The 26752-nt window shown below is 38.7% G+C and overlaps 1 protein-coding gene across 3 annotated transcripts in view; it reads right to left on the reverse strand.

The window, feature by feature from the left end:
* Positions 1-212: 212 nt before the first annotated feature.
* LOC130913162 (nuclear receptor subfamily 6 group A member 1-A) overlaps positions 213-26752 on the reverse strand; it is a 193608-nt gene continuing 167068 nt past the window's right edge. For all 3 annotated transcript variants that reach the window (XM_057831527.1, XM_057831528.1, XM_057831529.1), the window contains 7 exons: positions 23264-23319; positions 22296-22447; positions 21475-21705; positions 16579-16833; positions 9988-10109; positions 9711-9863; positions 213-3069 (listed from right to left, as the gene is read on the reverse strand). In XM_057831527.1, the coding sequence (XP_057687510.1) occupies positions 2939-3069; positions 9711-9863; positions 9988-10109; positions 16579-16833; positions 21475-21705; positions 22296-22447; positions 23264-23319 (1100 nt within the window). In that variant the 3' untranslated portion in view covers positions 213-2938. The remainder of the gene's footprint in view (positions 3070-9710; positions 9864-9987; positions 10110-16578; positions 16834-21474; positions 21706-22295; positions 22448-23263; positions 23320-26752) is intronic.

Raw genomic sequence — 26752 nt, forward strand, 5'->3', positions numbered from 1 at the left:
TGAAGCAAAGCAACATGTTTTGTGCTAAGCTAAATTAGCGACGTCAAATTATTTGCTCATAATGGAGCTAGTCTTAATGTGGCTTCTTCTTCATGGTGTTCGGCAGCTATTTCTTCCGGTTTGCGGTCAGGGCATCGAAACTTGTAATTGAAATTTTAAAAATTCGAACGGTTCGGGGTGAACCAGAGTGTTAGTTCCCGATCCCATCGATGCTCGATGCCCAACACTAGCTATTATATTGTATAGGGGCAATAAATAATCACTAAAATGTATGCAGAAATAGCAACTCATGCTTACTTTAATCTATGAAAATATCACAATGACGCTCCAAATTATGGATTTTATGGACGAAAACATTTGCCTTCAAGTAATGTGCAAAAACAGTGATCACCACTTAAGTTGATGTAGACATACATACTCACAGTCACTTAATTTTGAGAGGTAATTTTGGAGAGGAAGTACTATACACAAGAGCCTTCTGTACTCGAGAAATTACGATATTTATTGTAGGGTTAAACTATTGCCTCAAAAAAAAAAAAAAAATTGTGAATCTAACTAAATGGCTTCCACTGGACTTGTGAAACAAATACTTGCATAACAACACCACTGGTGAAAATGAGAGAAAAAAAACAAAGAGGAATCCTAAGCGATCCCAAAACACCTAATTTCAGAATATCAAGTAATCCAAAAACGCTTCCAAGATGTCAGTCACGTCTCATAAAATGTATCTGACATCACATCACCTGAGTAACACTTTCATAAACTACTGTGCACAAGGGAATGAGTCTTAAATCAAGTCCACAAAAAGTTAAGAAACAGAAAATGAGAGGTTACCCTCAATTCACAAAAAGAATGAATACATGAGAACAAAAAAACAAAAAAAACAACCCAAAACATTCAAATAACTACATAGGTACTGTACATGAAAATGTCTAAAAATGAAAAGATGAAAAGGGAACTGAAGCATTTGAAAGAGAAATGCAGCGCTACTTTTGATGGTGTTAACACTGCAGATGCACACAGATATGTGGCTAAAAAGGGCAACTTGGGCCAAGCTGATTTTCCAGAGATGCGACTGCCCAAACCCCTTGAGTTTCACTTTCAAATTACATCCACTTTTTCCTGCATGAAGCAGGCGGGATAACCCTCACGCATATCAAGCGGCAACATTTTCCTACAGAGGACCTTCTATGTCCTCCTGAAAACTAAATCTACTAACACAACAAACACATCAGCATGGTCACTGGAGTAACTCATGAATGCAATACATAACACTCACTTTACCCTGTTTCGATCCAGGCCAATAGGGACCTGAGAGGAACACACTGGGTGGGCAGTGGCCGAGGTCAAGGTCTCTGAACATCACCGATGTGTGCAAAAAAAAAAAAAAAAAAACAACCAAAAAAAAAAATAAAACAAAAAAAGTCTTTGCACTGAATGCATTTTTGTCTGCGTTTCAAATGGTTTTGCACATGAATGAAACTGCTAAAAACTGGAGGAATCACAGAAGACACTGGAGCAGTTCCAGAATTAAAGACCATTTTCTACAATAATGTGCATATCCGTCACAGGGAGCAAAGGCCAGAAGTCTAGTCGTTGCCCTAAACTGAATCAATCACACTAAAATCATCACCACATCATAAACTGATTATCTGCAATCTTGTTGGCTGAACTTGGAACAGCGCATAATAAACATTCATTTTCCTAGTCTGCGGAGTCAATCGTCCCAATCAAACTCACTGAGCACCACTTAGACAGTACCTGAGGCAGGTTCAGGTCAAATCTAATCTTCAGGTTTTGGGGCTGTGCAAAAATATGATTGGACTCGACAGTACTTGATAAACGTCTAGTAGCAAAATTGCTAGGCTGATGGGTTAGAGGTGTCATCTCGACATCCTGCTCATGGATATAGTGAATCACAACTGCTCATCAGTTGTCATCTTTCCCCTAAATGATAGGAAAACAAGTCTGCTGAACACATACAGTATGTGGGTGCAGGTTTAGCAGCATTTAGGAGAAAATCTGGCAATGTGCTCATCTGTCCATCAGAGGGTCTCCCATCTGATTACAATGGATTCATTTCTTATACTTATCCTTCATTGACAAGAAATGTCTTTGTCGAGCTATCAGCTCCATACCCATCAATGGGCATTTCAAAAAAGCATTGCATAATACTTTGGTCAAAAAAAAACAACAAAATATTAAAACAAAAAGTAAACCAAGCTATCCTCCCTTACCCTTGCAATAAAGCCTTACATCCCCAGTCTATGATTGTAAAATATACCCGTATACTCCTTTTCCAAAGAAGATCCAAATGATCCAAATAGCTGTCACCTTCACTCATGGAATGTTAAGCCTCCCAAAGGCAAAATGTCTAAGATTCCATGCAGCTAAAGTAGCTCATCTTATCAATATCTAGTATTTTCCATGTAACAAAACATCATTTCGTAATGTTTGATTTGCACAGCTCCTTTGAACATCCAGACTCTGATTGAGGTGCCAAAGCATCCACTGGAATTTTGAATAAGACTGGGCAACTTTTTATTCACACCACGAAAATAGCAATAACATCTTCCTGAGGTAGTCTCAAAACACTTGTCAACACGTGTCTATCTTCCCCCATCTGAATAAAATAAACTCTTTTTTTTTTTAAAGTCTAGTTCTAACAATGGCAACACTGACGCATTGAGCAAACTGGATACACACTTGTAAACTCCAAAGACCAATGCATCTATGAGCATTTGTTTTGTACAGAAGCATGTGCACAGTGTAAATCAGCATACATTCAGCTCTGTCGTGTAATAAATATAAAAAGAAAAAGTCATTAAGAAAAACAAACTAGCTGCTTGTCACATTCATTAGAGGTGAGACCAGTCCCTCGCCTTGAGGGGTAGGAGGTTAGGGGAGGGAGGTTGTGAGGTCAGGGTCAGGAAGGCCTCTAATTTCCAGAGGAGGTGGTCACACAGGGTGACGGGGCGGTCCTGTAGCTGGTCAAACTGGATTTGCAGGAGTGCAAGACTGCTTTGAACAAGAGAGGGAGCTGCTCCAGAGGGACATTGACCAGCTTCCCTGAAAACACATTCCACTGGTTTAGCTTTTCTTCACACTTGAAAACAAAACATAATTTTTACTGAAGCCTTCTTGCGGATCTTTGGCATTAACGACAAGGTTGCCCTAAAGTTAATCTAGGGCTGTCAATAAGTGTTGTCTTCGTCAATGATGATGATAATGAAAATATTTCCTCAACGAGCATTTTTTTCACATCGATGATGTCACAATGACGAGCTAAAAGCGTGTCTTCAGAGACTAAAACATAACGAATTGGATGCCAGTTGTCGTCAGACGAGAACGAGACGAAAACTCGCCATAGTTTCAGTCATGAGTTCACAATGCGTGATATTTTCCTATCATATGTGTATTTAGCACGTGCTACTTGGGAAGTTATCTTTTCTTATTTTGGCTATGCCACGTTGCTTTAGCCTTTAAAGATCTGTGCTCAGTGATCATCACACACTAAACTACGGTAACTTGGGGCATTAGCATTGCATGTGCGTTAGCATTAGCATTTAGCATGGTGACAGAGTGTCTTCGGCTACGTTCATACTACAGGTCTTAATGCACGAATCCGATTTTTTGTCACATGTTTTTTTGGCGTGCCCGTTCAGACTGCCTTTGTCCATTGAGACCATTCAAGTATTACGCATGCGCACTAATTCGCAGTCCGACAAGCGCTGAGCAAGACAACCCGCATGCGCAGAAGCATCAGAACAAATGACCACACATGCTGGCTGTCATCCGTCATTCCAGGGATATCATATTTTGCTTTTTAAAAAGAGGACACAAATAAGAGACATAAATAATCCCAGTTTAGGTTTATATTCAAAGTATATGGATCGATAGCATGCACGCACTGTCCGTGCATGTCACACACATGTACGCGCAGTTTGCCCCGACTCTCGGCCGTGTAAGCAATGTTGAAATATTGCTTATATGGAGCAGACAGAAAACCGATCATTCTCAGGCTTATCCTCAACCCATTTTTATTTTTTTTAATGACTGTTGTCAAGTCCGACCCTTCCTAAAAAGCCGTGTTCAAGGCAAGCTAGGCGCTAATAACGCATAGCTGCACCACTACCGCGGCGTCTCTCTCGCTTTTTGATGACGTAATTGCTGCATGAATTCCGATTTGAGAGACTGGACAGTACAGACCGCCGCGACAGTCTGGAAAAATGTGGCCCAGATCGGATTTGAACCACATACGAAAGTGACCCAGATCAGATTTGAAATGGTCCAGTTCTATGCGACTTGTCACGTTCAGACCGTCAAGTTAATGCCTAACTCGAGGCGGAAAAACACGAAAAGATCGGATTCGTGCATTAAGACCTGTAGTATGAATGTAGCCTTCTTAAACTCTTGGAAAATTTTACAAACAGTTCGTAGCGTCCAGGTGACTTTAAATGATAGGAAATAAAGTAGTGTTTTCCTGCGGAGTGTGTATTATCATCATGAGGATGTTGATGTCCTTCTTGTAGACTGTACAATTATGTGCTCGTCTGTCAATGTTCATTTGAACTTGTTGGAAAACATTTATTTATTTCTTAATTAATTTATTTATTTATTCATTCATTTACTAAATTTTTTTAAGTTCATAGACGAAAACATTTTGAGAATTGTCGACTAAAACGAGACGAAATTTGCCTGAGTTTTCGTTGACTAAAACTAGACGAAGACAGACACATTTTGAAATAACTAAAATATGGATAAGACTAAGTATTTTAGTCCATAAGACTAAGGCAAAAATTGAAAGAGCAGCCAAAAACAACACTGCTGTCATTAGATTTAACCAATTATTCACACTTTTTCTGTAATTAATCTCAATCACAATCACTCACAATTACTGTAATTCACCAATAAATTAATGTGATTAAAGCTTACAAAGCTTACAACGGACATGTACAAGAAAAGTCATCAAATTAACTCAATGAAAATATATTAACATTAAAAAGATTGAAGAAATGTAGAAGCAATGCGTGGTGCCTCCTCATACATGTAAATTCTCCGAGCTCTCTTGTCATTATAAAAAGTCTGTATTATTGACACTATTGTACCTCATATGGGCGGATCCTAATTGCGATTCCCTAGTGCTTCGCGAAAAATCTTTCTCAATCGGTCATCTTCAACCAAGTAAAATTGTGCGACAGTTCTGCGCGAGCCACATCACAAGAGAATCTGTTACCTTCTCACTTACGGGTTAAAGTGCATATGACACGAGAAATAAGTCTTAAATGGCATTATTATGTGAATTAGAATCATATTTTGAGACGATTCGACTATATACAACAATTTAGCAAAGCACAGATGACGAGAAATTAGTCTTTTAATCTGCTGGTTAGCCACGCCCACCATTATAGGGCTTTAGCGTCCCCAACAGGTGGATGACGTCAGCGGTAGACTGGGCTCATCGGTTTTACTTTTCAGCCCATTGAGGGGGAATTATTCAGAAAGGGGAAAACGCGACGAAGAGAGCCACAAAATGTCATTGTTTCAGTCTCTCTACTCCAATATTTTTACAGGATATTCTTTTTATCCAAGTATTTGTCCCCAATAGCTATATAAATGGCTTGAGAAGAACCAGTCAGCCTGTCGAGGGGGAACTATTCACAACGAGGAAAACGCGACGAAGAGAGCGGCAAAATGTCATTGTTTCTCTCTCTTTACTTCAATATTTTTACAGGATATTTCTTTTTATCCAAGTATTTTCCCCAATAGCTATATAAATGGCTTGAGAGGGACCAGTCAGCCCTTCGAGGGGGAACTATTCACAACGAGGAAAACGCGACGAAGAGAGCGGCAAAATGTCATTGTTTCTGCCTCTTTACTTCAATATTTTTACAGGATATTCTTTTTATCCAAGTATTTTCCCCAATTGCTAAATAAATGGCATGGTCATGACAAATAACAGTCTTGTGCTGAATGGAATATGAAATAATAAAAATGCATTTATTCAAGACGACATGGCAAAATTACTCCATAATGGTCAAAACTGTCGACTTCACCTTTACTGTCGCACCTCCCGAACGATATTTTATGACACCTAAATCGGACATATGTCATTTCCCTTCCCCGGCTTCGGAGAATGTAAACAAACAAGAAGGCGTGACAGCTAGCCGACATGCTAACCCGAACCGAGTGATGTTTCAAAGTCTTCGAAGCGGAAAATCACACATAACTATCCTGGATTATTAGACATGACGACCCGGTTGTTGATTGTGTTTGCGGATCGGCAAACCGCCCGGCGGAGAGCAATTTACAGTTTGTTCCCCGGAGGAGGGTGGCTGGAGTTGTTGTGCAGCTAACGTGCTGCTGCTAATGAGCATTAGGAGAGCTTTTTACATGCCTATCAATGATCAAACGTAAGTAGTCCTTCATTTAAAGGAAGTTTGTAGTGTTTACTTTGTAATCGCTGTATTCGTATTTGACATAATACAAAACAAGATGTTTACTCACTTCCTCGTAAGTCCAATGGTCCCACAGTAAATATCCACGGTGAATGGGAACCTTTTGAAACTCCAAAAAGGTGCATACGCCTCTCCCTCATACAGAATGATTTTTCTGCAGCCGTTTGGCTGGCGTGATGCGAAAAATAAACGTATTAATCCGCAAAATCAGCTGAATCCTTCGTCCTCATACACAACAGTAAACTGTAGCGTGAAGAGGACGTCTTCTACCGTACACGTCACAGCGCCCTCCTCCTCAATGCAAGACCGAAGCCGGAAGTCACTCATTTTCATGGCGCGGGCTTCAAAAAACTAAATAAAAATAGCGATCGCTTCCACACACATCCAAGCGGCCCATATCATTCAGGGGCATAAAATACCGCGTGTATTATGAAATAAACATGCTTTTTCGTTTCACAGGCACTTTAAGTTATCCACTCATGAGCACACTTTACTAGCATTGATTGTTAAGACCCCTCTCACAGTAACTTCAACAGAGTGTTTTGCTCTCAGATGGCATGCCAATGACATACAGGTAGTCCCCGGGTTACGACATACCCGACTTACGCGATTTCAAATTCACGACGCCTGTCTCGTTTTTTGTTTTTGTTATTGTTGTCTTTTTTTTTTTTTTTTAAATGTTGACTTTTGTTTTGTGATGCATGCTTTTATTTTGGCACAGGAAGCGTAGAGCAGGTTACACACCGCTCAGCCCACACACGCACATATGAGGAAGAGTGAAGCGGTGACGGCCTGTGCGCAAATTTGTTGCTTGTGAAGCATCCAGACGCGACGACTGCATATAACCCCTTTTGTACTGTTCATTGTGCGTTTTCAATTGTAGTCAAATACTTGGGGCGAGTTTATGTGATTGTTGTTGATGATGTGCAGACGCTAACTGAGACATGCTAATCGTTTGTTATTGCTGTATCAGCAGCTACTTCTAAACGGAAATTTGAATTGCTATTATTGAAGACGAGACTGATTTAATTTCCTTTTATTTTAGTTTCATTCTGCAAGTGTCGATGTCATGAGTAGCTGAATAAAGTCAGCAATGCACATGGACATCTGGTATCGTCATTTCAGAGCTTAGCTCGCTGTCTAGCTAGGAATTAGCTCCAAAGTCTTGTCGAGGACAGTACAATGGCATATAATACATGTTTTTGGATATTTTTTTAAATTGTTTTTTTAGATAGGTGTTTAAAGGGTTAAATCCAATTTACACGGAAATCCGGATTACATCGCCAGCAGAGGAGCGGAACTCGTTCGTAAACCGGGGGCTACCTGTACTTTTATGGTATTTGAATTTTGAAATTTCAAATCCGACTTAACATCAAACAGCTTTTCAAAGTGAAACTTTGCTGTCCATTTTTCAATGTCCTCCTAGTTTGAATGGACACATGAGCAGAGGTTATGAGTTTGCTGACACGGGAAGTAAATAAAACTGGTACAGAGGGGCAAATAAGTATTTAGTCAACCACTAATTGAGCAAGTTCTCCCACTTGAAAATATTAGAGAGGCCTGTAATTGTCAACATGGGTAATCCTCAACTATTAGAGACAGAATGTGGAAAAAAATACAGAAAATCACACTGTTTGATTTTTAAAGAATTTATTTGCAAATAGTGGTGGAAAATAAGTATTTGGTCAACACCAAAAGTTCATCTCAATACTTTGTTATGTACCCTTTGTTGGCAATAACGGAGGCCAAACGTTTTCTGTAACTCTTCACAAGCTTTTCACACACTGTTGCTGGTATTTTGGCCCATTCCTCCATGCGGATCTCCTCTAGAGCAGTGATGTTCTGGGGCTGTCGTTGGGCAACACGGACTTTCAACTCCCTCCACAGATTTTCAATGGGGTTGAGATCTGGAGACTGGCGAGGCCACTCCAGGACCTTGAAATGCTTCTTACGAAGCCACTCCTTTGTTGCCCTGGCTGTGTGTTTGGGATCATTGTCATGCTGAAAGATGCAGCCACGTCTCATCTTCAATGCTCTTGCTGATGGAAGGAGATTTTCACTCAAAATCTCTCGATACATGGCCCCATTCATTCTTTCCTTTACACAGATCAGTCGTCCTGGTCCCTTTGCAGAAAAACAGCCCCAAAGCATGATGTTTCCACCCCTATGCTTCACAGTGGGTATGGTGCAATTCAGTATTCTTTTTCCTCCAAACACGAGAACTTGTGTTTCTACCAAAAAGTTCTATTTTGGTTTCTTCTGACCATAACACATTCTCCCAGTCCTCTTCTGGATCATCCAAATTCTCTCTAGCGAACCTCAGACGGGCCTGGACGTGTACTGGCTTCAGCAGGGGGACACGTCTGGCAGTGCAGGACTTGAGTCCCTGGCAGCGCATTGTGTTACTGATAGTAGCCTTTGTTACTGTGGTCTCAGCTCTCTGTAGGTCATTCACTAAGTCCCCCCGTGTGATTCTGGGATTTTTGCTCACCGTTCTTGTTATCATTTTGATGCCACGGGGTGAGATCTTGCATGGAGCCCCGGATTGAGGGAGATTATCAGTGGTCTTGTATGTCTTCCATTTTCTAATAATTGCTCCCACAGTTGATTTCTTTACACCAAGTGTTTTACCTATTGCAGATTCAGTCTTCCCAGCCTGGTGCAGGTCTACCATTTTGTCTCTGGTGTCCTTCGACAGCTCTTTGGTCTCGGTCATAGTGGAGTTTGGAGTGTGACTGACTGAGTTTGTGGACAGGTGTCTTTTATACCGATATTGAGTTAAAACAGGTGCCATTAATACAGGTAACGTGTGGAACCTCGTTATACCTCATTAGAAGAAGTTAGACCTCTCTGACAGCCAGAAATCTTGCTTGTTTGTAGGTGACCAAATACTTATTTTCCACTCTAATTTGGAAATAAATTCTTTAAAAATCAAACAATGTAATTTTCTGTTTTTCTTCTTCCACGTTCTGTCTCTCATGGTTGAGGTTTACCCATGTTGACAATTACAGGCCTCTCTAATCTTTTCAAGTAGGAGAACTTGCACAGTTGGTGGTTGACTAAATACTTATTTGCCCCCACTGTAGCTCTTATTTTTATTAAATACGTTATATCATTTTAAGTAATCTCCAGATTAAGATGCAACTTTGAAAGCACTTTTAATAAGACAAAACCAAAGATAGTTCCTGGTGCCTTGGATTTCTCTTGCCGTGTCAAAAATCATATTGATTACTTTCCTCATACTGGTCTTACCTGCTATACAGCGGATCTCCGGCAGACACATCATGATCTCAGGGAAGCGTTTGGGCTGGTGCGGATACTTATACTCAGTATAGTCTTGACACACGTACCAGTAGCGCTTGTTCAGCTGCTCAAGCTGAGAGACGTTTGACAGTCCTCTTATATCTGCACGGGTCCGAAAGCATATAACAGTCATGAGGAATTGGAAAAAAAAAAAAACAAAAACGCATTAACAATAAAAAAGAAAGAAAGGGAAAAATGAGTTACAGTATAATGTTTGCTCTGATACCTTGGTTTAGGAAGTTGATTGCTTTCATACAGGCATATTCTTCATTGCTGATCTTCAACTGGTGGAATTTGCGAAAGAGATATATCAGCCTCTCCATTACCTCCATGCCATCCTCACCAAAACTGAAGGATAAAACAGAAAATGTAAAAAGATGTACGACAGGTTTCAGTAGGTGTACTTTATAACAAAATGCAACTAATGACGTTTGCATTATTTGCACGTCTAATAATTGTTTTCGTCACACAGCTTACAGGAGATCAGCCACAAAGTTTCATTTACCTCAGAAAACATTTTTCTTATCTAATTCATCAGAACAACACTGAAATAGGAGTTGCCGCTTTAAATCACACATTCACTCCGAAAAGACCAGGACTACAAACTGAGGATTCAGAGTTGTGCTGTATATTAAGAGAAAGTGTGTCATGAGGTTAGATAATTTTGGCCTGATTTACACTCACTCTCTCACCCCTACACATCCTTTATTACCAATAGTGAGAGACATAACATCACATGCCAGACAGACGGTGCTAGCCACAGCACTGTATTAGGGAGTCCTCCTGTTCATGGACTGGTTCACTGGCCCCATTCCAATTCTATTTTCCCTAAAGTGATTTGAGGAATTATAAACCGTTTTGGACATACAGAGCTAACAGACTAGAACGTCTGTCTGTCTTTAGGAAGAGTTGCTGCTGTGATATCTACCTAATTCTTGGTAACGTACTGGTTGGCCATTACAGGACCCTAAAATTTGACATCTGCTATTATTTAAAACAGAGCCCCCTCACCCAAAAAACAGTAGGAGGAGGCAATAACAGGCAGTAAATAGTATAACATGTCAAATGAAGGCAGTGAAATACACTGTTGTTAGTATGATTACAAAATTCTTGTCAAAAAAATCTGGGAAATGTTTTCATCTGTCAATTTGTTTTAAAAAGCAAGTTATATACCGTAATTTTCGGACTATAAGACACTACTTTATCCCGTCATTTTGAATCCTGCTGCTTGTAGACCAGTGCGGCTTATTTATTGATTTATTTGGGTAAATAGGTAACACTTTATAAGACAGCGGCATCATAAAACTGTCATAATTATGACACGACACTGTCATGGGCATTAATTAATGCTTATGATTAGGGATGGGAATTGATAGGATTTTTACGATTCCGATTCCATTATTGATATTGCTTAACGATTCGATTCTTTATCGATTCTCTTATCGATTCTCTTATCGATTCTAATTTGGGGGAAAAGAACAACAAACGTTTTGATTGGCATCGAGTTTGTTTAATCAGAACTCACAACCTTACAAACTCACAACGAGATCAAAAGAGGCCCAAAGCCTCAATGTTAACTGTGGCAATAAGTGGCAAATACACAAGAATGTGTAACATTTTACTGAAACATTTATCTCATAGAAATAAAAAATATTGGTATATATTGGGAGATAGGTTGTTGTTCTGCGTTTGGCAATATGTGTTAAAGCAGGGGTCCCCAAACTTTTTCCTGTGAGGGCCACATAACTTTTCCCCTTCTCTGATGAGGGGCCGGGGTCAGTTTGTAACAAAAAAAGTGTGACGATTGCAGAAGTGCATAAATGTAAAAAATTATTGTTTTTCAGAAAGCCACAATCAAATAATCCTTTCTGGATTCTTCACGGAATGAAAGTAAATAAAATAAAAATAATAATATAATAATAATAATTAATAATAAAAACACTATTAATTAAATAGATAATATCCAAATAACCCGCTCTGAATTCTTCAAGGAAAAAGGCCAGGAAATAAATAACACGATTGAGAAAAAAAAAATACATTCAAAATGGCCGGACCAAATGTGGAGGCGGGCCGTATTTGGGCCGCGGGCCGCAGTTTGGGCACCCGAAGAAATGCCGCATCCAAGCGAGTGAGCGTGCGAAGTGAGAGAGGGAAACACTTCTACGAGCCTACGTTCTTTGTTAATGTTAATATCTACAGAGGCAACGCGTGTATGTATAATCTTTTGTGTTGTTGTTGTGTTTCCACTCGCGATCGGACACTTAAATCCAGTTGTGTAGTGGTTTGAACGATGTGCTAATGCTAGCGAACGAATGCTAACCATACTGTTATTAGCAGCTAATCATCGCTGATTTACGTTGATGCAAACCTGTTTGTTATTGGGGACGAAATTGATTTGTTTCATTTCTATTCTTAGTTTCACTCTTCAAGTGATGGTTGAATAAAGTCAGCAAATTATACCAACGTCTTCTGTATCGTCATTTCGGAGTTTAGCTAGCTGTGTAGCTGTCTCGGTGAGGACAGTGCAGTCTATTCCCTCCCGATGCAGTTATCTCCACCTTGCAATGACTGCAAGTCGCTTTGTTGTAATTTTTCCTCGTGAAGTGAAGACACACTGTCGAGCGTTTGAACCTACGTGCTGTCATTGTTATGTTTATGGCTGCAATGCTCGTGCTTACCCGTCGTAACCTTTCATTTTCACACTCTTTCCTGGTGAAGTGTAGTCCAACTTTGGAGCGAGTGGTTCTTGGCGCCATGCTAGTTTGATGCGTCTGGACAACAAGACACGTCACGACGCAATACGCGTCTTTAGGACTCATTCAAGGGATCGTTAAGGCTTTTTCATTGTGATGTCGAGGCCTCGAAACACTCAGAACCGGTTCCGAATTGGAATCGGATTTCGATTCCCATCCCTACTTATGATAGATGTCATTAAGTGTCATTCATCACTAACTCCATTTATGTCCAGCTTGCATCTTTTGCATCCATTCAAAAGTGAGATCATTTGCAGGATGACACTAAATGGCATCTGTCATAAGCATTCATCAATGCTCATGCCTACTATGTTTCATCACCAATGACAATTTCTGCACATCATTGTACCCTTTATCAAAAAGTTGGATGGTCTTCACTACAGTCAAGAAGAAATATCCACCTCATGTTATTCATCTATAAGGCTTTACTGTGCAAACTTCCTAACTACCTCACATCTCTCCTGTCGTTCAAATCCAGCAACTACAAAACACGATCAACTAACTACTTAAACCTAAACATTCCACTAACACGCACTAATGTTGGTAGAACTGGCTTTAGCGATTATGCTCCTTTTAAGTGGAACGAATTGCAATCTACTCTTAGACTACAGTCAATCATTAATCTTGGTGATTTTAAATCTCTTTTGTCTAATGTTTTTACTGATCATTGTAACTGTTTCCGTTAGTGTATTTTGTGTTGTCTGATATTTGTGAATTTTTCTTTGTGCTCAGGCCTCTCTTGTAAAAAAGATATTAATCCCAATGAGACTGCCTGATAAAATAAAGATTGAATAAATAAAATGAAAAATGCCTAGTGCTGCAATGATTAATCGATTAATTGATTAAATCGAGAAATTCGATTAGAAAAAAAGCTTGGAATCAAATTTAGCTGCTTTGAGGATGTTTGATTAGAGCAGACATGTCCAAAGTCCGACCCGGGGGCCAAATGCGGCCCTTGGTCAAATTTCATCCGGCCCCCAGCCTCTGTCATAAAATCAATAACGTCTGGCCCGCACACAGACCTAATAAATTGGTCTGCAGTACTGCTACCAGCATATGAAGTTGCCTCCACACTAAATGCTGCTCCTCATTTACCCACTAAAAGGCAGCAGTACTCTAAGCAACATTACCCCGTGTGACCTTTTACTCCCAATTTTCTAAATTGGCGAGAATCAACAAAAAAAAGAAAGTTGACTGTGACGGCCGACGCTTCAAGGATAGGTGGAAATTGGAATATTTCTTCACTAAAATACGCAAAAACTGTGTCTGCCTCATTTGGAAAGAGACAGTCGCTGTTTTTATAGAGTTCAATGTGAGGCGATATTACCAAACAAGACACGCTGACATGTACGACAAGATTACAGGGGAGATACGCAGCGAGAAAATGAAGCAACTTGAAGTTAGTTTAATTCTACAGCAGCAGTATTTTGCAAGAGGCCGAGAGATGAAAGAGCACCACAAAGGCTAGTTGCGAGATTGTTGAAATTATTAACTAAAAAAAATAATAAAGCAAATGTGACACACAGAATGGCTAAAATTTGCTTAAATATACTGTTCTACATAAAGGACGTCAGTCAAGGTCGGCCCCCCACATTTTTACCACTCCAAATCTGGCCCCCATTGCAAAAAGTTTGGACATCCCTGGATTAGAGTGACATTGTAATAGTTTGTTTTGAAAGTGTTTGCATTTAGTTTTATTGATTTGAGTGAATACAATGCCCTTTAGTGGCAACACCTAATGGGCCGTAACTCGTCTAACACGGCTGAATCCAGCTGCTCCCTGTTAAGAACAACATATGGTATGTTATTGTTAGAGCTAACATGTTTATAATAGGGCTGTCAAACGATTAACATTTTTAATCGAGTTAATCACAGCTTATAAATTAATTAATCGTAATTAATCGCAATTCAAACCATCTCTAAAATATGCCATATTTTTCCGTAAATTATTGTTTGAATGGAAAGATAAGACATAAGACGGATATATACATTCAGCATACTGTACACAAGTACTGTATTTGTTTATTATAACAATAAATCCACAAAAAGGCATTAACATTATTAACATTCTTTGTGTTAAAGGGATCCACAAGAAAGACTTGTAGCTCTTAAAAGATAAATGTTAGTACAAGTTATACTAATTTTATAATAAAACCCCTCTTAATGTTTTCGTTTTAATAAAATTTGTAAAATTTTCTATCAAAAAATAAACTAGATACACTAAATACACCACGAGGTGTCAATGGCGAGTTTTAAAATACCGTACATTAGAAATCAAGCCAAATAGTGTGTTTTGTCCCCCAACTGACGTCGTAGTTTCCAGTTTACTGGTCCATCCATTGTAATTCACGTCATTTGAGGGCTAGCTTCACAACGTACTTGACCTCTGAAAGTTTGTATATTGTGAATGAATATTGCCATCCAATGTATTTGTTGAACTAAACAAAATGTTTGGATAGAGTTTGACCAAAGTCTTGAGTAAGTTTTATGTGTATGTTGCATAGCTATTTTGATTCGGAATGCCAGTCTCTTTGCACTGTTGTTTAACTGTGTGAGAATGGACCTCTTTTATACAGATTGAAGCGCTTTTCTATTTGTGAACATATATATATATATATATATTTTTTAGAGATATTATTTTTGTTGTGCTTTCACTAAACAATGCTTATGTTTGTTGTGAAGGAGTTGCCGAAGCTTATGCCAATAAACGGCGCGGTCCAATGAACGCCTGTGTCCACTCGCCTTTTGTAATATTCTGATATAGAATTACCCGAGGCACCTTGAAGTGCATGCTGCGCCGAAATGTTGTTTACTCACATGATGCAGGAGTGAGTTAAAAGTTATTGCCTGCCAAGAGCCGTAAGCTGTGTTAACGTTGAACCTGAATGTGCTAATGAAGAAACAAAGTGCCAGCTCGTCGCGTGTGGTATACCTTTGTTAAGAAAAAGCACAAAACAAGACACCTTTCTCTGCCTCTTAGCGCTCAAGTGCGTCATTGTAATCTGTTTGAGGCAATGAACGAGCAGGTCATTCCACGCATGCGTTAAATATTTTAAAGTGATTAATTAAAATAATTAATTACCGCCCGTTAACGCGCTAAATTTGACAGCCCTAGTGTTTAATGCATTATTTATTTCGTTTAGAAGTATATTTCGCAGTTTATGTGGAAATATGTGTTTTAACGATTCGTTAAGATCATTGTTTGAAAATGAAAAATAAAAAAAATAAAAACATTTTTTAAAAAGTCTGCATTTTATTGCATTTAAGCTAGCGGACTTTTACTAATTAAGTTAGCCGATTGATCTTTTGTTGTACTTAGATCCCTCATTTATTTATTTTTTTATATCGTTTGAGGCTAAGCTCAAGTATTTTAATTTATGCATTTATTGCTCTCGTGAAATGAAAATCCACTTCTGCATAGTTTGAAGAAACACTCAGGAATTTTACTTCGCATTCACATTCAATGCTCTTTTAAAAGTGTAATCTTAGCAAGCCAAAATAAATATTATTGCAAGCATAAACGCTTGTTTATTTGTTTTATATATCCTTAAATCTTTTCTGCCAAATATTAAATGTTCGTAATCTGATATCTTGATTATTTTACATAAACTGTACATATTTTTATGTATAACGAATCCATAGCTGCAGCCCTACACATGACAGTGTCATGTCATAATTATGACGATCTTATGACAGTCTTATAATGCTGCTGTCAAATAAAGTGTTACCGGTCAATATCTTTTGGTGTAAATATCCCATGAGACAGTGAGGACCGCTGCTGCTTATAGACCGGTGTGGCTTATCTGTGAACAAATTCCGTTTTTGTGTCAAATTTGGTGGGTGGCGGCTTATATTCAGGTGCGCCTAATAGTTCGAAAATTACGGTACTTGGAAAATGAAGAGGACGCCCTGTAGGGACATTTTTAAAATTTGCTGTGTGTGTTCGGTATGTCTTAACTCTTCAAAGAGGAAAAATGGAGCACAAATTAGCCGAGTAACTGAGTAGTATGGTAATAATCCATAAAATAAGGGGTTGCTACACTGTAATTTTCAAAACCGCTCACCCCTGCAGCTCGTCATCAGAAGGTGTGTACTTGGCCGTGACATTGGCCAGGTTGCCAAAGATCTGTGCGCTGTAGATTGTGAGACAGGAGAGCAGGATGAGCTCCTGCCAGGTGGAGCTGAGGAGGCAGGTGTAGTCCTCGATGGAGAGCTCACAAAAGAAAGGCAACTTCTTTATCCATGAGATCTGGCGGAAGAGTAGCTCATCTGCCAGGCGACACAGCAAGGCAAACAGCTCCACCTGTGTTACCTTGTAGCTTTTAAGAAAAATACAAAACAATGACTGGTTAAAGCAATGCTTTTCAAGTGTTTTCTGTTACGCCCACCCCAGGAGGACATACAGTAAATGTTTCGTGCCCCCCTCCGTAACTCTCTGCCGCGACTGTAAATAGTATCATTTCTCTATAATATTATTATAAGTACACCTCTGCATAACATTGTGTCCTTTTAAGTATTAAAGAAAAAAAGCTATATATATCAATAAAGTCAAACATTATTAACATTGTTTTGTTTGTAACAGTAAAGACTTAAAGCGCATCAATTTGTCTGAATTAAAAAAAAAACAGTCACATCAAAACTGTAAAAATACAGTCAAGGTACATTTTTGACCATTTGATACTGAAAAATAAAATCTAATAAAACCAATAAATAATAATAAATTCTAATTGATTAGCAACATTAACTCATGACAACAATATGCCTAACAATTTGACTGAAAAAAAAATTAATAGAACAAAAACGACAGTGTCACTGGACAGATGGACCATTTTTATTTTTGCTGCAGACAGTATCAGCTCCTTTGCTATGTTTTGGGGTTATTTTGTGCTGAGCAACTTGGTATGCCACCATATATGATACTAACAGTGCTCGCTGATTTACCAATGTAACACTGACAAAGCGGGGTGATTGTTGGCAATATTTGGCACGTTTTCGCTGAAAAAAAAAAAAATCAAGCGGCTTATCAATGTGATTGGGGTCTAATGTCTTTAAGGGACGTCTTAATTGATTTAGGTTCCTGCTTTCCGCCGCAAACAGTTTTAAACACTCCTCTCCCACTGTATTAAAACTCTTCATTTTTCCTCGTCTCAGCTCTTTATATTTCCACTGCTCTTTGCTGTGTGCTCTTTTTTGGTTAGACATTACTGCGCACTCTGAAAATAAGAGCGCACTGGCAACTACTGAGTGGATGTGCAATTACACTTTGTTCTAGTATGCCAAATAACAACATTGAAACTTACATAGAGTCAAAATGAAATATGATTACCTCTATAAATGCAAAGTGTCTATTTAATACTTTTATAAGTCAATATTTTCATAGGTTTGCAGAACGACACACTAGGTACTGTACTGTGCAGTCATGATGTACACTGCCTTTGTAGAAATTTTCAACTGTTAATGAAATAAAGCAGTTTCTGGATGGCTGGCAATGTCTCTTTTTCTTTGGCCATTTCTCAGAGTTTTTGATCTCGAGTTTCCTCAAATATGAAGATGTGAAAATGCAAGTCGCCAAATATAACCGAATGTCAAACATTGCAGTTTACAGAAAGGACAGCTGAAATTCACACTTTAAAGTGTTTGACCCACATGTCTGGTTTCATTGGAATGGCTCAAATATAGTAGAAAATATATATACTTTGAAAGCTGAGAATAACTATTTGTGATATGGCTATCAATAGTCACATAATTTTATCACAAGGTTCTGCTTGACCTTATCATGACTATTGAACTTAGTGTGTGCTCATCGGTGGACTTTATTCATTTTTATCCAGTACAGTGCCAGCATTTATACGCCTGAGTATGAATAAAAATAAAAAATGGTTCACCCATTACAGTTGTTTTATTTCTTCTTGGAAGATTTTCATCAAAGTTTGGGAGTTTACGTGAATTAAAAGACCATTTGTAAGGTCACACATGGACCTGATATTTCTATGTATAATAACACAGGTATGTTGGAAAATTCCACAAACTGTTTTCATTTAGTTATACGCAGACAATTTATCAAAAACTAAAGCAAATTAGTCATGATTGGGGTAAGTTAATAACCCATTTCATATCAAATGCCTTGTGAAGAGTAGCAAAAGTTGACTGGTTAATACTTACTGTGGGAATGGAATAAAATTTGAATTATCGACATAGTATAACGTGATAGTGCCGGAAAGGGATCCGCCGATAGAAAGACTCGTAGTTCTTAAAAGATAAACATTATTATGAATTAAAATAATTTGATACCGAAACCCCTCTTGCCGATTTTGTTTTCATACAATTTGAAAAATTAGTTTAACCAGTAGGTCGCCATTGTTGTTGACGCCACATGGTTACGCTGCCGGCTTCAAGAGTATGACTCTAGCGACATAAACCTGTCACCTGTTCAACCCTTTCAATTTGAACCCGAGAGGGACATTAATGAGCACGACAGCACTGCCGATATTTCACAAAACGAGCAGCAAAAGCAAAATGAACAGGATGAGACGAGAGTAGGAAAAAAAAAACAGTGTTCTGCCAAAATGTGCTACAACGTCTACAAGAAGCGAATTTACCACTTAAAGTACTACTGTGAGCTTTCAGCTTGTTTTGTTTAGATACATACAGATGGAACATACTAAAGATGCCTTAATAAAATACTTAAATGTAAAATCAAATAAGGGTGGTTTAAATATGCTACGTGACTATAATGTGGTCAACAGATCAACAACCTGCTTTAAAACTACCACAAGAAAACACAATACTTAAAAGTATGAGAGGGAAACACACGCAAAAAGTATTTTGAGGCAATGAAAAGGTTATAAAAGACTAAATAAAAACACAAATAGTAAGTACTAGTCATTAATCGATGAGGGCATGAGTTGGACGTCTCGCCACGTGGAAGGAATCGTAGTAACCCGGTAGTATTCATCGAGGGACAGTGACAATTTGCGTCATCGCCCCGAGCGTCCATAAAACATGGCGCTCTCCGTAGTTCAAAGCATGTACTAAATATCAGGGTTTCCGCTACATATAAAAGATTGTGGCGCACCGCCACACCAAAATAAAAGCCGCCACGCCTTGCAAATAAGATTTTGAGTATGAGTTTTTTTTTTATTCATTTTTTTAAAAAGGCCGTTTCACACTAGCGGCAGCCTATTGTGAAGGGTTCACCGGCAACCTATTCATTGTGTATTGTAATGTCCGTAACTAAGCGCAGCCCCCTGAAGAGACAATCGGACTGGGGAGCTGTGACGTAGGGGCCAGCGAGTAAGAAGAATGGGAGAACGGGTGAGATGGCGAGAGATAGCGGTCGCATGTCGTGGTAGCCCGCTGTTATTTAGTTACCGTTTTTCTTTATTATTGTTGCCACAATAAAGTGGGTAAGCCAATACAGACTCCTTCTTCCCCCTATCCGGGGCATCACAGTATTTTGGATCGGACTTTTCGGCGATAATGAGTGGTGGACGGCCGTCTTGGATGGAACGGCAAGTTTGAATGAATTTGAGGCGGGGCCCAAAATAAAGCCTAGCTCTATTTTCAGAGCGCCGCCACGCTAACGTCAACAACGTATCTAAAAGCAGTGGGGTAGGCGTACTTACATCTATACACGCAATCATGGCTGACGAAACATTGATAATAGTGCTGCAACAATTAATTGATTAACTCGAGTATTCGATTAGAAAAAAAGATTTGAATTAAATTTTGCTTTGAGCATTCGTTTAATTAAAGTTGCGTTGTGATGGTTTGTTTTTTAAAGTGTTTGCATTTAGTTTTATTGATTTGGGTGGATACACTGCCCTCTTGTTTGCCTCATTTTACATGGCCAAATCCAGCTGCAACCTGTTAAGACCAACATAAGCTAGGTTTTTGTTTGAGCTCATGTTTTTTTTAATGCATTCGTAATTTCGTTTGAAGGTATATTTAGCCAATTTTTGTGGGAATATGTGTCTGAACCATTGTTAAGAGCATTGTATATATATATATATTTTTTTTTTTTAAGTTAGTATTTTATAGCATTTAAGCTAGCGGACTTTTGCTATGTAAGTTAGCTAACTGTTCTTTTGTGGTACATACAGTAGATCCTTATTTATTTATTTTCTATACCGTTTGAGGCTCAGCTCAGGTATTTGTTTTTTGTTTGTTTGTTTATCCGATTACACGATTATTCGAACTAATTAGTTCAGCGATTAATCAACTTCTAAAATAATCGATAGCTTCCGCCCTACTTGATAAAAGCGCTTTTTCCCCAAGTTTCGCGAGCTCTGGTACACTGGAAAAATGACACTCAAATCTCTCTTTGCTAAGCTAAATGGTACCTCGATGTACATTAGTGTGTTCACGAACAACAAAAAAACTATTCACCTTCTCACCGAAACTTGTAAAACTCTCTACATGGCTATTAGAATTTCCCCTTACTCCTTGAAATGGGTCCATTAACAGAAGGACTATTATTGTTGTGGTAATGTAGTACAAATTAGGGCCAAATAAAAGGAAAAGGACTACGAGATGTAAGTCGTACTATTGCTACGAGAAAAAAGTTGTATTATTACGTAGGGTAACGTAGCTGTAATCAGATACGCATTTTACTTACATGTACCGTAGCTGAGAGCTACAACATTGGCATGACGAATGAAATATTTCGAATAGATCTTTGTTATGGTTCTTCTTGGGGGGAAATGTGGAAAAAGTTGTCATTTGTCATGATATGACGCAATTTCGCCGTAGCACAACATGGTAAGGCTGTCCAATGGAGCCCACCACAACAGCTTCAAAAAAATCCTCGGGGAAACCCTGAAATATTATAGATTTTTAAATCAATGGCAATATTTTATGTGTTTGTAATAACATATTTTAGTAAAAGAGAAAAAATGTGGCTTATTATAGCCTACAAGTAAGTCCGAGGTTCCCTTACGAAGGGGTGCACATGAACTCACCCATCCTCTATGAGCATCGGGGTAGCCAGGGGTGCCAGGTCTTCTGCTGCCACCAGCTGCAGCACTAGTGGATGGGACTGTGGGTAAAGGCTGCGGGGCTGCGGTGCTAGCAGGCCAGACTGGGCAGCATAACTGAAGAGGTGCGGAAGTAGCTGGTAGTGTGTTGACATGGAGGTGTTGATGTATTGGTCTCTGAGGGCTGCTGTATAGCCGTTCATCTCTACGGAGCGACTGGAAAAGGTAAAAGTTAAGTTCAAGAAATGAGTGATGGATGATATTGGGAAATTCAAAAGCTACATCATATTCAATATATATGTTTAACTTACATTAACGCATCATAGCATTCAACCTTATACACAAATTTATACTGATACTGTACCTGCATTCCATGGCGTATTCACCATTGGCATTTTGTTATTCTCGTTCATTTTATCATAGATTGTATTCGATAAGACAAAGACAAGTATTTCTCCGATTAGCTATCAGCTGCAAATCTGAGGAGATAAAGCCGTTTATATAAAATGAGGTGAAAATAAATATTGCCACGCAAGGGCCTAGAAGCTATTTGTCCTTGTTGAGTAAAGATAGACAGTTTGCATGTCTCCGTTACAAGAAGAGCTGATAGTTGAGTGAGTTCTTTATGTTTGATGTCATCACCATGCCTGAAGAGCCGCAAACAAAGGCATTCTTCATGCAATGAATACTTTAATACAGTTTTGTAGAAATAAATGAGGTATTATACCGTCAGGGCCAGCTCATTATCTCAGTGGCAGCCTGGGTGGCGGCGATATGCAATCGAGTGGATCAGACAAGCGACTCACTTGGATGACAGCGTGGAGGCAGGTGATGGCTGGTTACCCTCTGAAGCACCATTGCTTGGAGAGCTGTGGTCGCTGTCGCCGTTGTTGCCCCACGGAGCTTCTTCCTTGAATTCTTGCCCTGACATGATGCGCTCAATCTCCTCTTCTGTGATCTATCACAAACACAATGACGCTTCTGAGACTGGGGGAAATTTACCGCATGTCCTTTTGACCAAATGCACAAAGTAGCTCACTTCTGTTAATTAGCACATACTACCACGACAGTGCTTTACACTCAAATATTCAGGAGCAAGGACACCGTCACACAATGAAAGGAACCTCGAGAGGAAAGAAACAAACTAGTGTGTTTGTGGAGGTAAATGCACAATTAAATTTGCACAGCATACGGAGAGAAAACTGACAAAAAGCTATGTTCGACATATTAGAATGTCATGAATGTTTCTGGCCAGGGTCAATTTAGTTTCATCTCAGCCCATAATCTGAAACGGTAATTCATTTCTCATCAATGGAATAAATGATTCTGCCTTTTAATGCATGCCAACATGGCAGTTTTTTCTCTCTCTCCCTTTTATCAAATGAATTGAGCCGGAATGAATTGAGCACATCTCCACTTCTCTCCTCAATTGTGTGCTGGCGCTTCGTAGCCTCACATCTCGCATTTTCCTTTCCGAGCGCGTTCACGCTCTCCAAAGTTAAAAACAAAATCCACACTGAATAGAGAATATTGTGCTAATATACTGATGACACAACAAGGTCAAGGTTTACTATCATTACATACTTCATGACGAGCATCCTCCCACAAACTCTATTGGAGTCACAGTGTTCCACATTTAAGTGAAGAGTTCGTACTCGCGTCATTATGCAAACATCCTGGCTTTGAGCCTGAATGATTGTTTACATTTCAAGAAAGACCAATGGATATTCCAGAGACATCTTTAGTATTCATTATTAATTGACAAGTTATCTACCTGAACTGGTCCGATGCTTTTGTTCCTCCCCCCTGGCATGCCATCCTCTCTGATTGCTGAATGGTAAAGAGATAAACAATGAAAATTGTTAATTGTTACTTTTCATATCATGACAGTGATTACAATGGGGATTATATACAGTATACTTTAGCACTATCTAGTGGTGAAGTCCAAATTCTCCAAAAGAATCCAAAAATTTACTACCGTTTGAGATTGGCAGGGACAACAAGGGTTTTCTTACAAATTTGAAAAAAAAAGAGCTTTTTGGGAAATGTTTAAAACGTGAGTCAATCATATTCTTTTCCTGAGTCAAGATTTAGGTGATGTAATCAAAATCCTTGAGAAGTCCAGTTATTTGGTAATCAGGATCAATATGTAGTAGTTAGTGCAACTCGCAATTTATCCATAAGAGGGCAGTAGAGAACTGGGGGAAAATGCTGACATTCTCAAACTCTAGTTAGGACTATCAACCACACGTCTTGAAATGTTTTCAGTCTTAATGTACCTGTATATAAATTGAAATCCAAAACTAGTCATGAATCTTGATTCAGAGTGAGGGGTTTTATGGCTGCAAATGACAAGTGAGTAACTGACGGCAAATGCGTGAAAAAGCATTTAAGATAAAAATTAAAGAAAATAAAACATTTTATAACAAAATCAACAGCAACAATCAAAATAAATACAATAACTTATTTTACAATATTAAGCACAAGGATCCTGGTATTTTTGTTGTTGATGTTGGTATTTTGTATGCATGCATGACAGTTTTGACACAGTTACCTTTTGTTACTTGATTTGACTTGATTTTTACTGATTACTTGATTTTAACATGACTATATTACAAGATATTTAATTAGTTACGTTCAGCAGATGTCGAGAAACACACTTGTCCTAGAAATCGGTTTTGTATATATACTGTATTTTTTAGAAGTGCATTTTCAATAGCAATGATCAGAAATTTTTATTTAAACTAAATGACAAAAGTACAAAATTTTTACTTTTCTTAACATAATTCTTTTTTTGTTTTAAATGAAATAAAGGCTTGTTTAGGATTCCGCTTAACATACGTAACCTTCTTTATACAGTGGTACCTCTACATACGAAGTTAATTCAAAATGGTTACATGTCGAACAGGATTTTCCCATAGGAACACATTATACAGTGGCACCTCGACATGCGATCGCTTCGACACACAATCTTTTCTACATCCAACGACATGCTTGAAATACGAAGATCTATGACAGCACCGCAGTTTTTTTGCTTTCCCACAAGACAGACGCACGGCAGATTTTCTTGTAGAGAAATCTACATGGGTTCCAACAATGTTAGTGCAGGTGGTGAAAAACGGAAAAAGGTAATAATTACCGTTACCACTGACATGAAGATAGATACGATAGAAAATGTGAGCGTGGGGTGCGCATCCGTGATATGGCTCGCTCAACAATACAGCTGTAGACTGTCTGAGCTCCGCGGTCCTCCTCCGTTCGCCAGTCTTTATAAGTTGGCAACTATTATTATGGTAACATCGGCAAAGAAATCGCGAGCTTCGTCAGGTTTCTAATCATTTATTCCATTAACTTGTGCAACGCAACAAGCCTAGTGTCCCCCGCAGCAACTAAACAAAGTGGAAGTAAAAAGGCTCACTATCAAGTCAGCAACGCGATGCGTTCAGGTACACTGTGCAAACACATTCGCCACATAAGAACCCAGTTTGTTGACAGTTTGTAATTGATACTTGCAATAGTAACATCAGTATTTATTAAGAATTTAGTGTAGGTTTTCGGGCTTTGGAACGAATTAATGGAATTATAATGTATTCTTATGGGAAAACTGCTCGACATACGACCATTTCGACTTACAAACAAGGTCCTGGAATGACTTAACTTCTTTTGTATAGGTAACACTGTAATTCCATTAATTCGTTCCACAGCCCGAAAACCTACACTAAATCCTTAATAAATACTGCTGGTTCTATTCCAAATAGCAATTACACAAAGCACAACAAATAAATTATGGATAAAAATCGGAATAATAATATCATAATAGTAATAACAATAATAATACCGTAATAATGTAACAAATCAGGTTCTAATGTGTTGGGTGTGTTTTGCGTGGTGTACCTGACGAACCTGGTAATTTTTTTGGGCGATCTTACAATTATAATAATTGTTACCTTAACTTAGAAAGGTTAACAAACAGAGGTCTGGGGAGGACTGTTGAGATTGTAGACATTCTACGGCCAGCTCACGGATGCGCACACCACGCTCAGATTTTTATCATTTCCATCTTCATTTCAATGGTAAGCCTCATCTTTTTCCTTTTTTCACCACCTGCACTGCCATTCTTGGAACCCATGTTGATTTCTCTCACAAAAAAATCAGCAGTGTGTCCGTCTTGCGGGAGAACAAAGAAGCTGCGGCGATGTCATAAATCGTCTCGTTTTGAGCATGTCGTCGGATGGAGAAACAAATGGGGAGTCAAATTTTACGTCGAATGTCAAAAAGATCGTGTGTCGAAGCGATCGTATGTCGAGGTACAACAGTATATCTTAAATTATTACCGTAGTGGCCCGAATATAAGACTGTTTTTTGCATTGAAATAAGATTGAAAAAGAGGGGGTCGTCTTATATTCGCGGTCTAGACATTATACCCATTTACGACGCTAGATGACGCCAGATATCATTGAAGCGATGTTCTGTTATGATAGATCTCAGCTACTCTCCCCATTCATGAGGCTAGATGGCGCCAGATATCATTGAAGCGATGTTCTGTCATGACAGATCTCAGCTACTAGTTTAACCAGTTTGCATTATTTATTGCAATGTTTTTCCTTATACAGATTTGTTTCAAGACTACAATTACAGTTAGACTTCACTTTGATAGTTGATGTAGTTATTGCAATTTTGTTGTTTTATCACAATTGATTGGTTTATTTACATTTCAAAAACCAGAAGCCATTCATTTACGAATGTGATTGCACTTTAGTTTACATATATAAATGTTCTTATTTTAAGATTTGAATGAGGCAAAATGCTTTTTCTCTCAAATATATTGTTATAATCATTTGTTTCAGATGTACTGTAATTATTTTCTGTATAAAAATTTGGTGTTCAAAAAGTATTTTTTTTCAAACTTGAGTCTTGAAAAAGAGGGGCTCATCTTATAATCAGGCCTGTCTTATAGTCGGGCCAATACGGTAGTTTGCTAGCACATCCGCCTCACAATTCTGAGATCAAGGGTTCAATCCAGCCTTCCTGTGTGGAGTTTGCATGTTGGGTGCCTACGTACATTTTTGTGTCTATGTGTGCCCTGTGATTGGCTAGCAACCAGGTAATGGTATACTTCGCCTCCTACCCATAGTTAACTGGGATATTCTCCAACACCCTCGCGACCCTTCCGATGATAAGTGGTACGGAAGATGACTGCATGAATGAACAATTGTTTTACTGAATGCACCTTGATTGAATAGTCTGTCATGTTTCGTAACTT

The sequence above is a fragment of the Corythoichthys intestinalis genome, chromosome 3 (genome assembly GCF_030265065.1).
Source record: "Corythoichthys intestinalis isolate RoL2023-P3 chromosome 3, ASM3026506v1, whole genome shotgun sequence".
NCBI lineage: Eukaryota > Metazoa > Chordata > Actinopteri > Syngnathiformes > Syngnathidae > Corythoichthys > Corythoichthys intestinalis.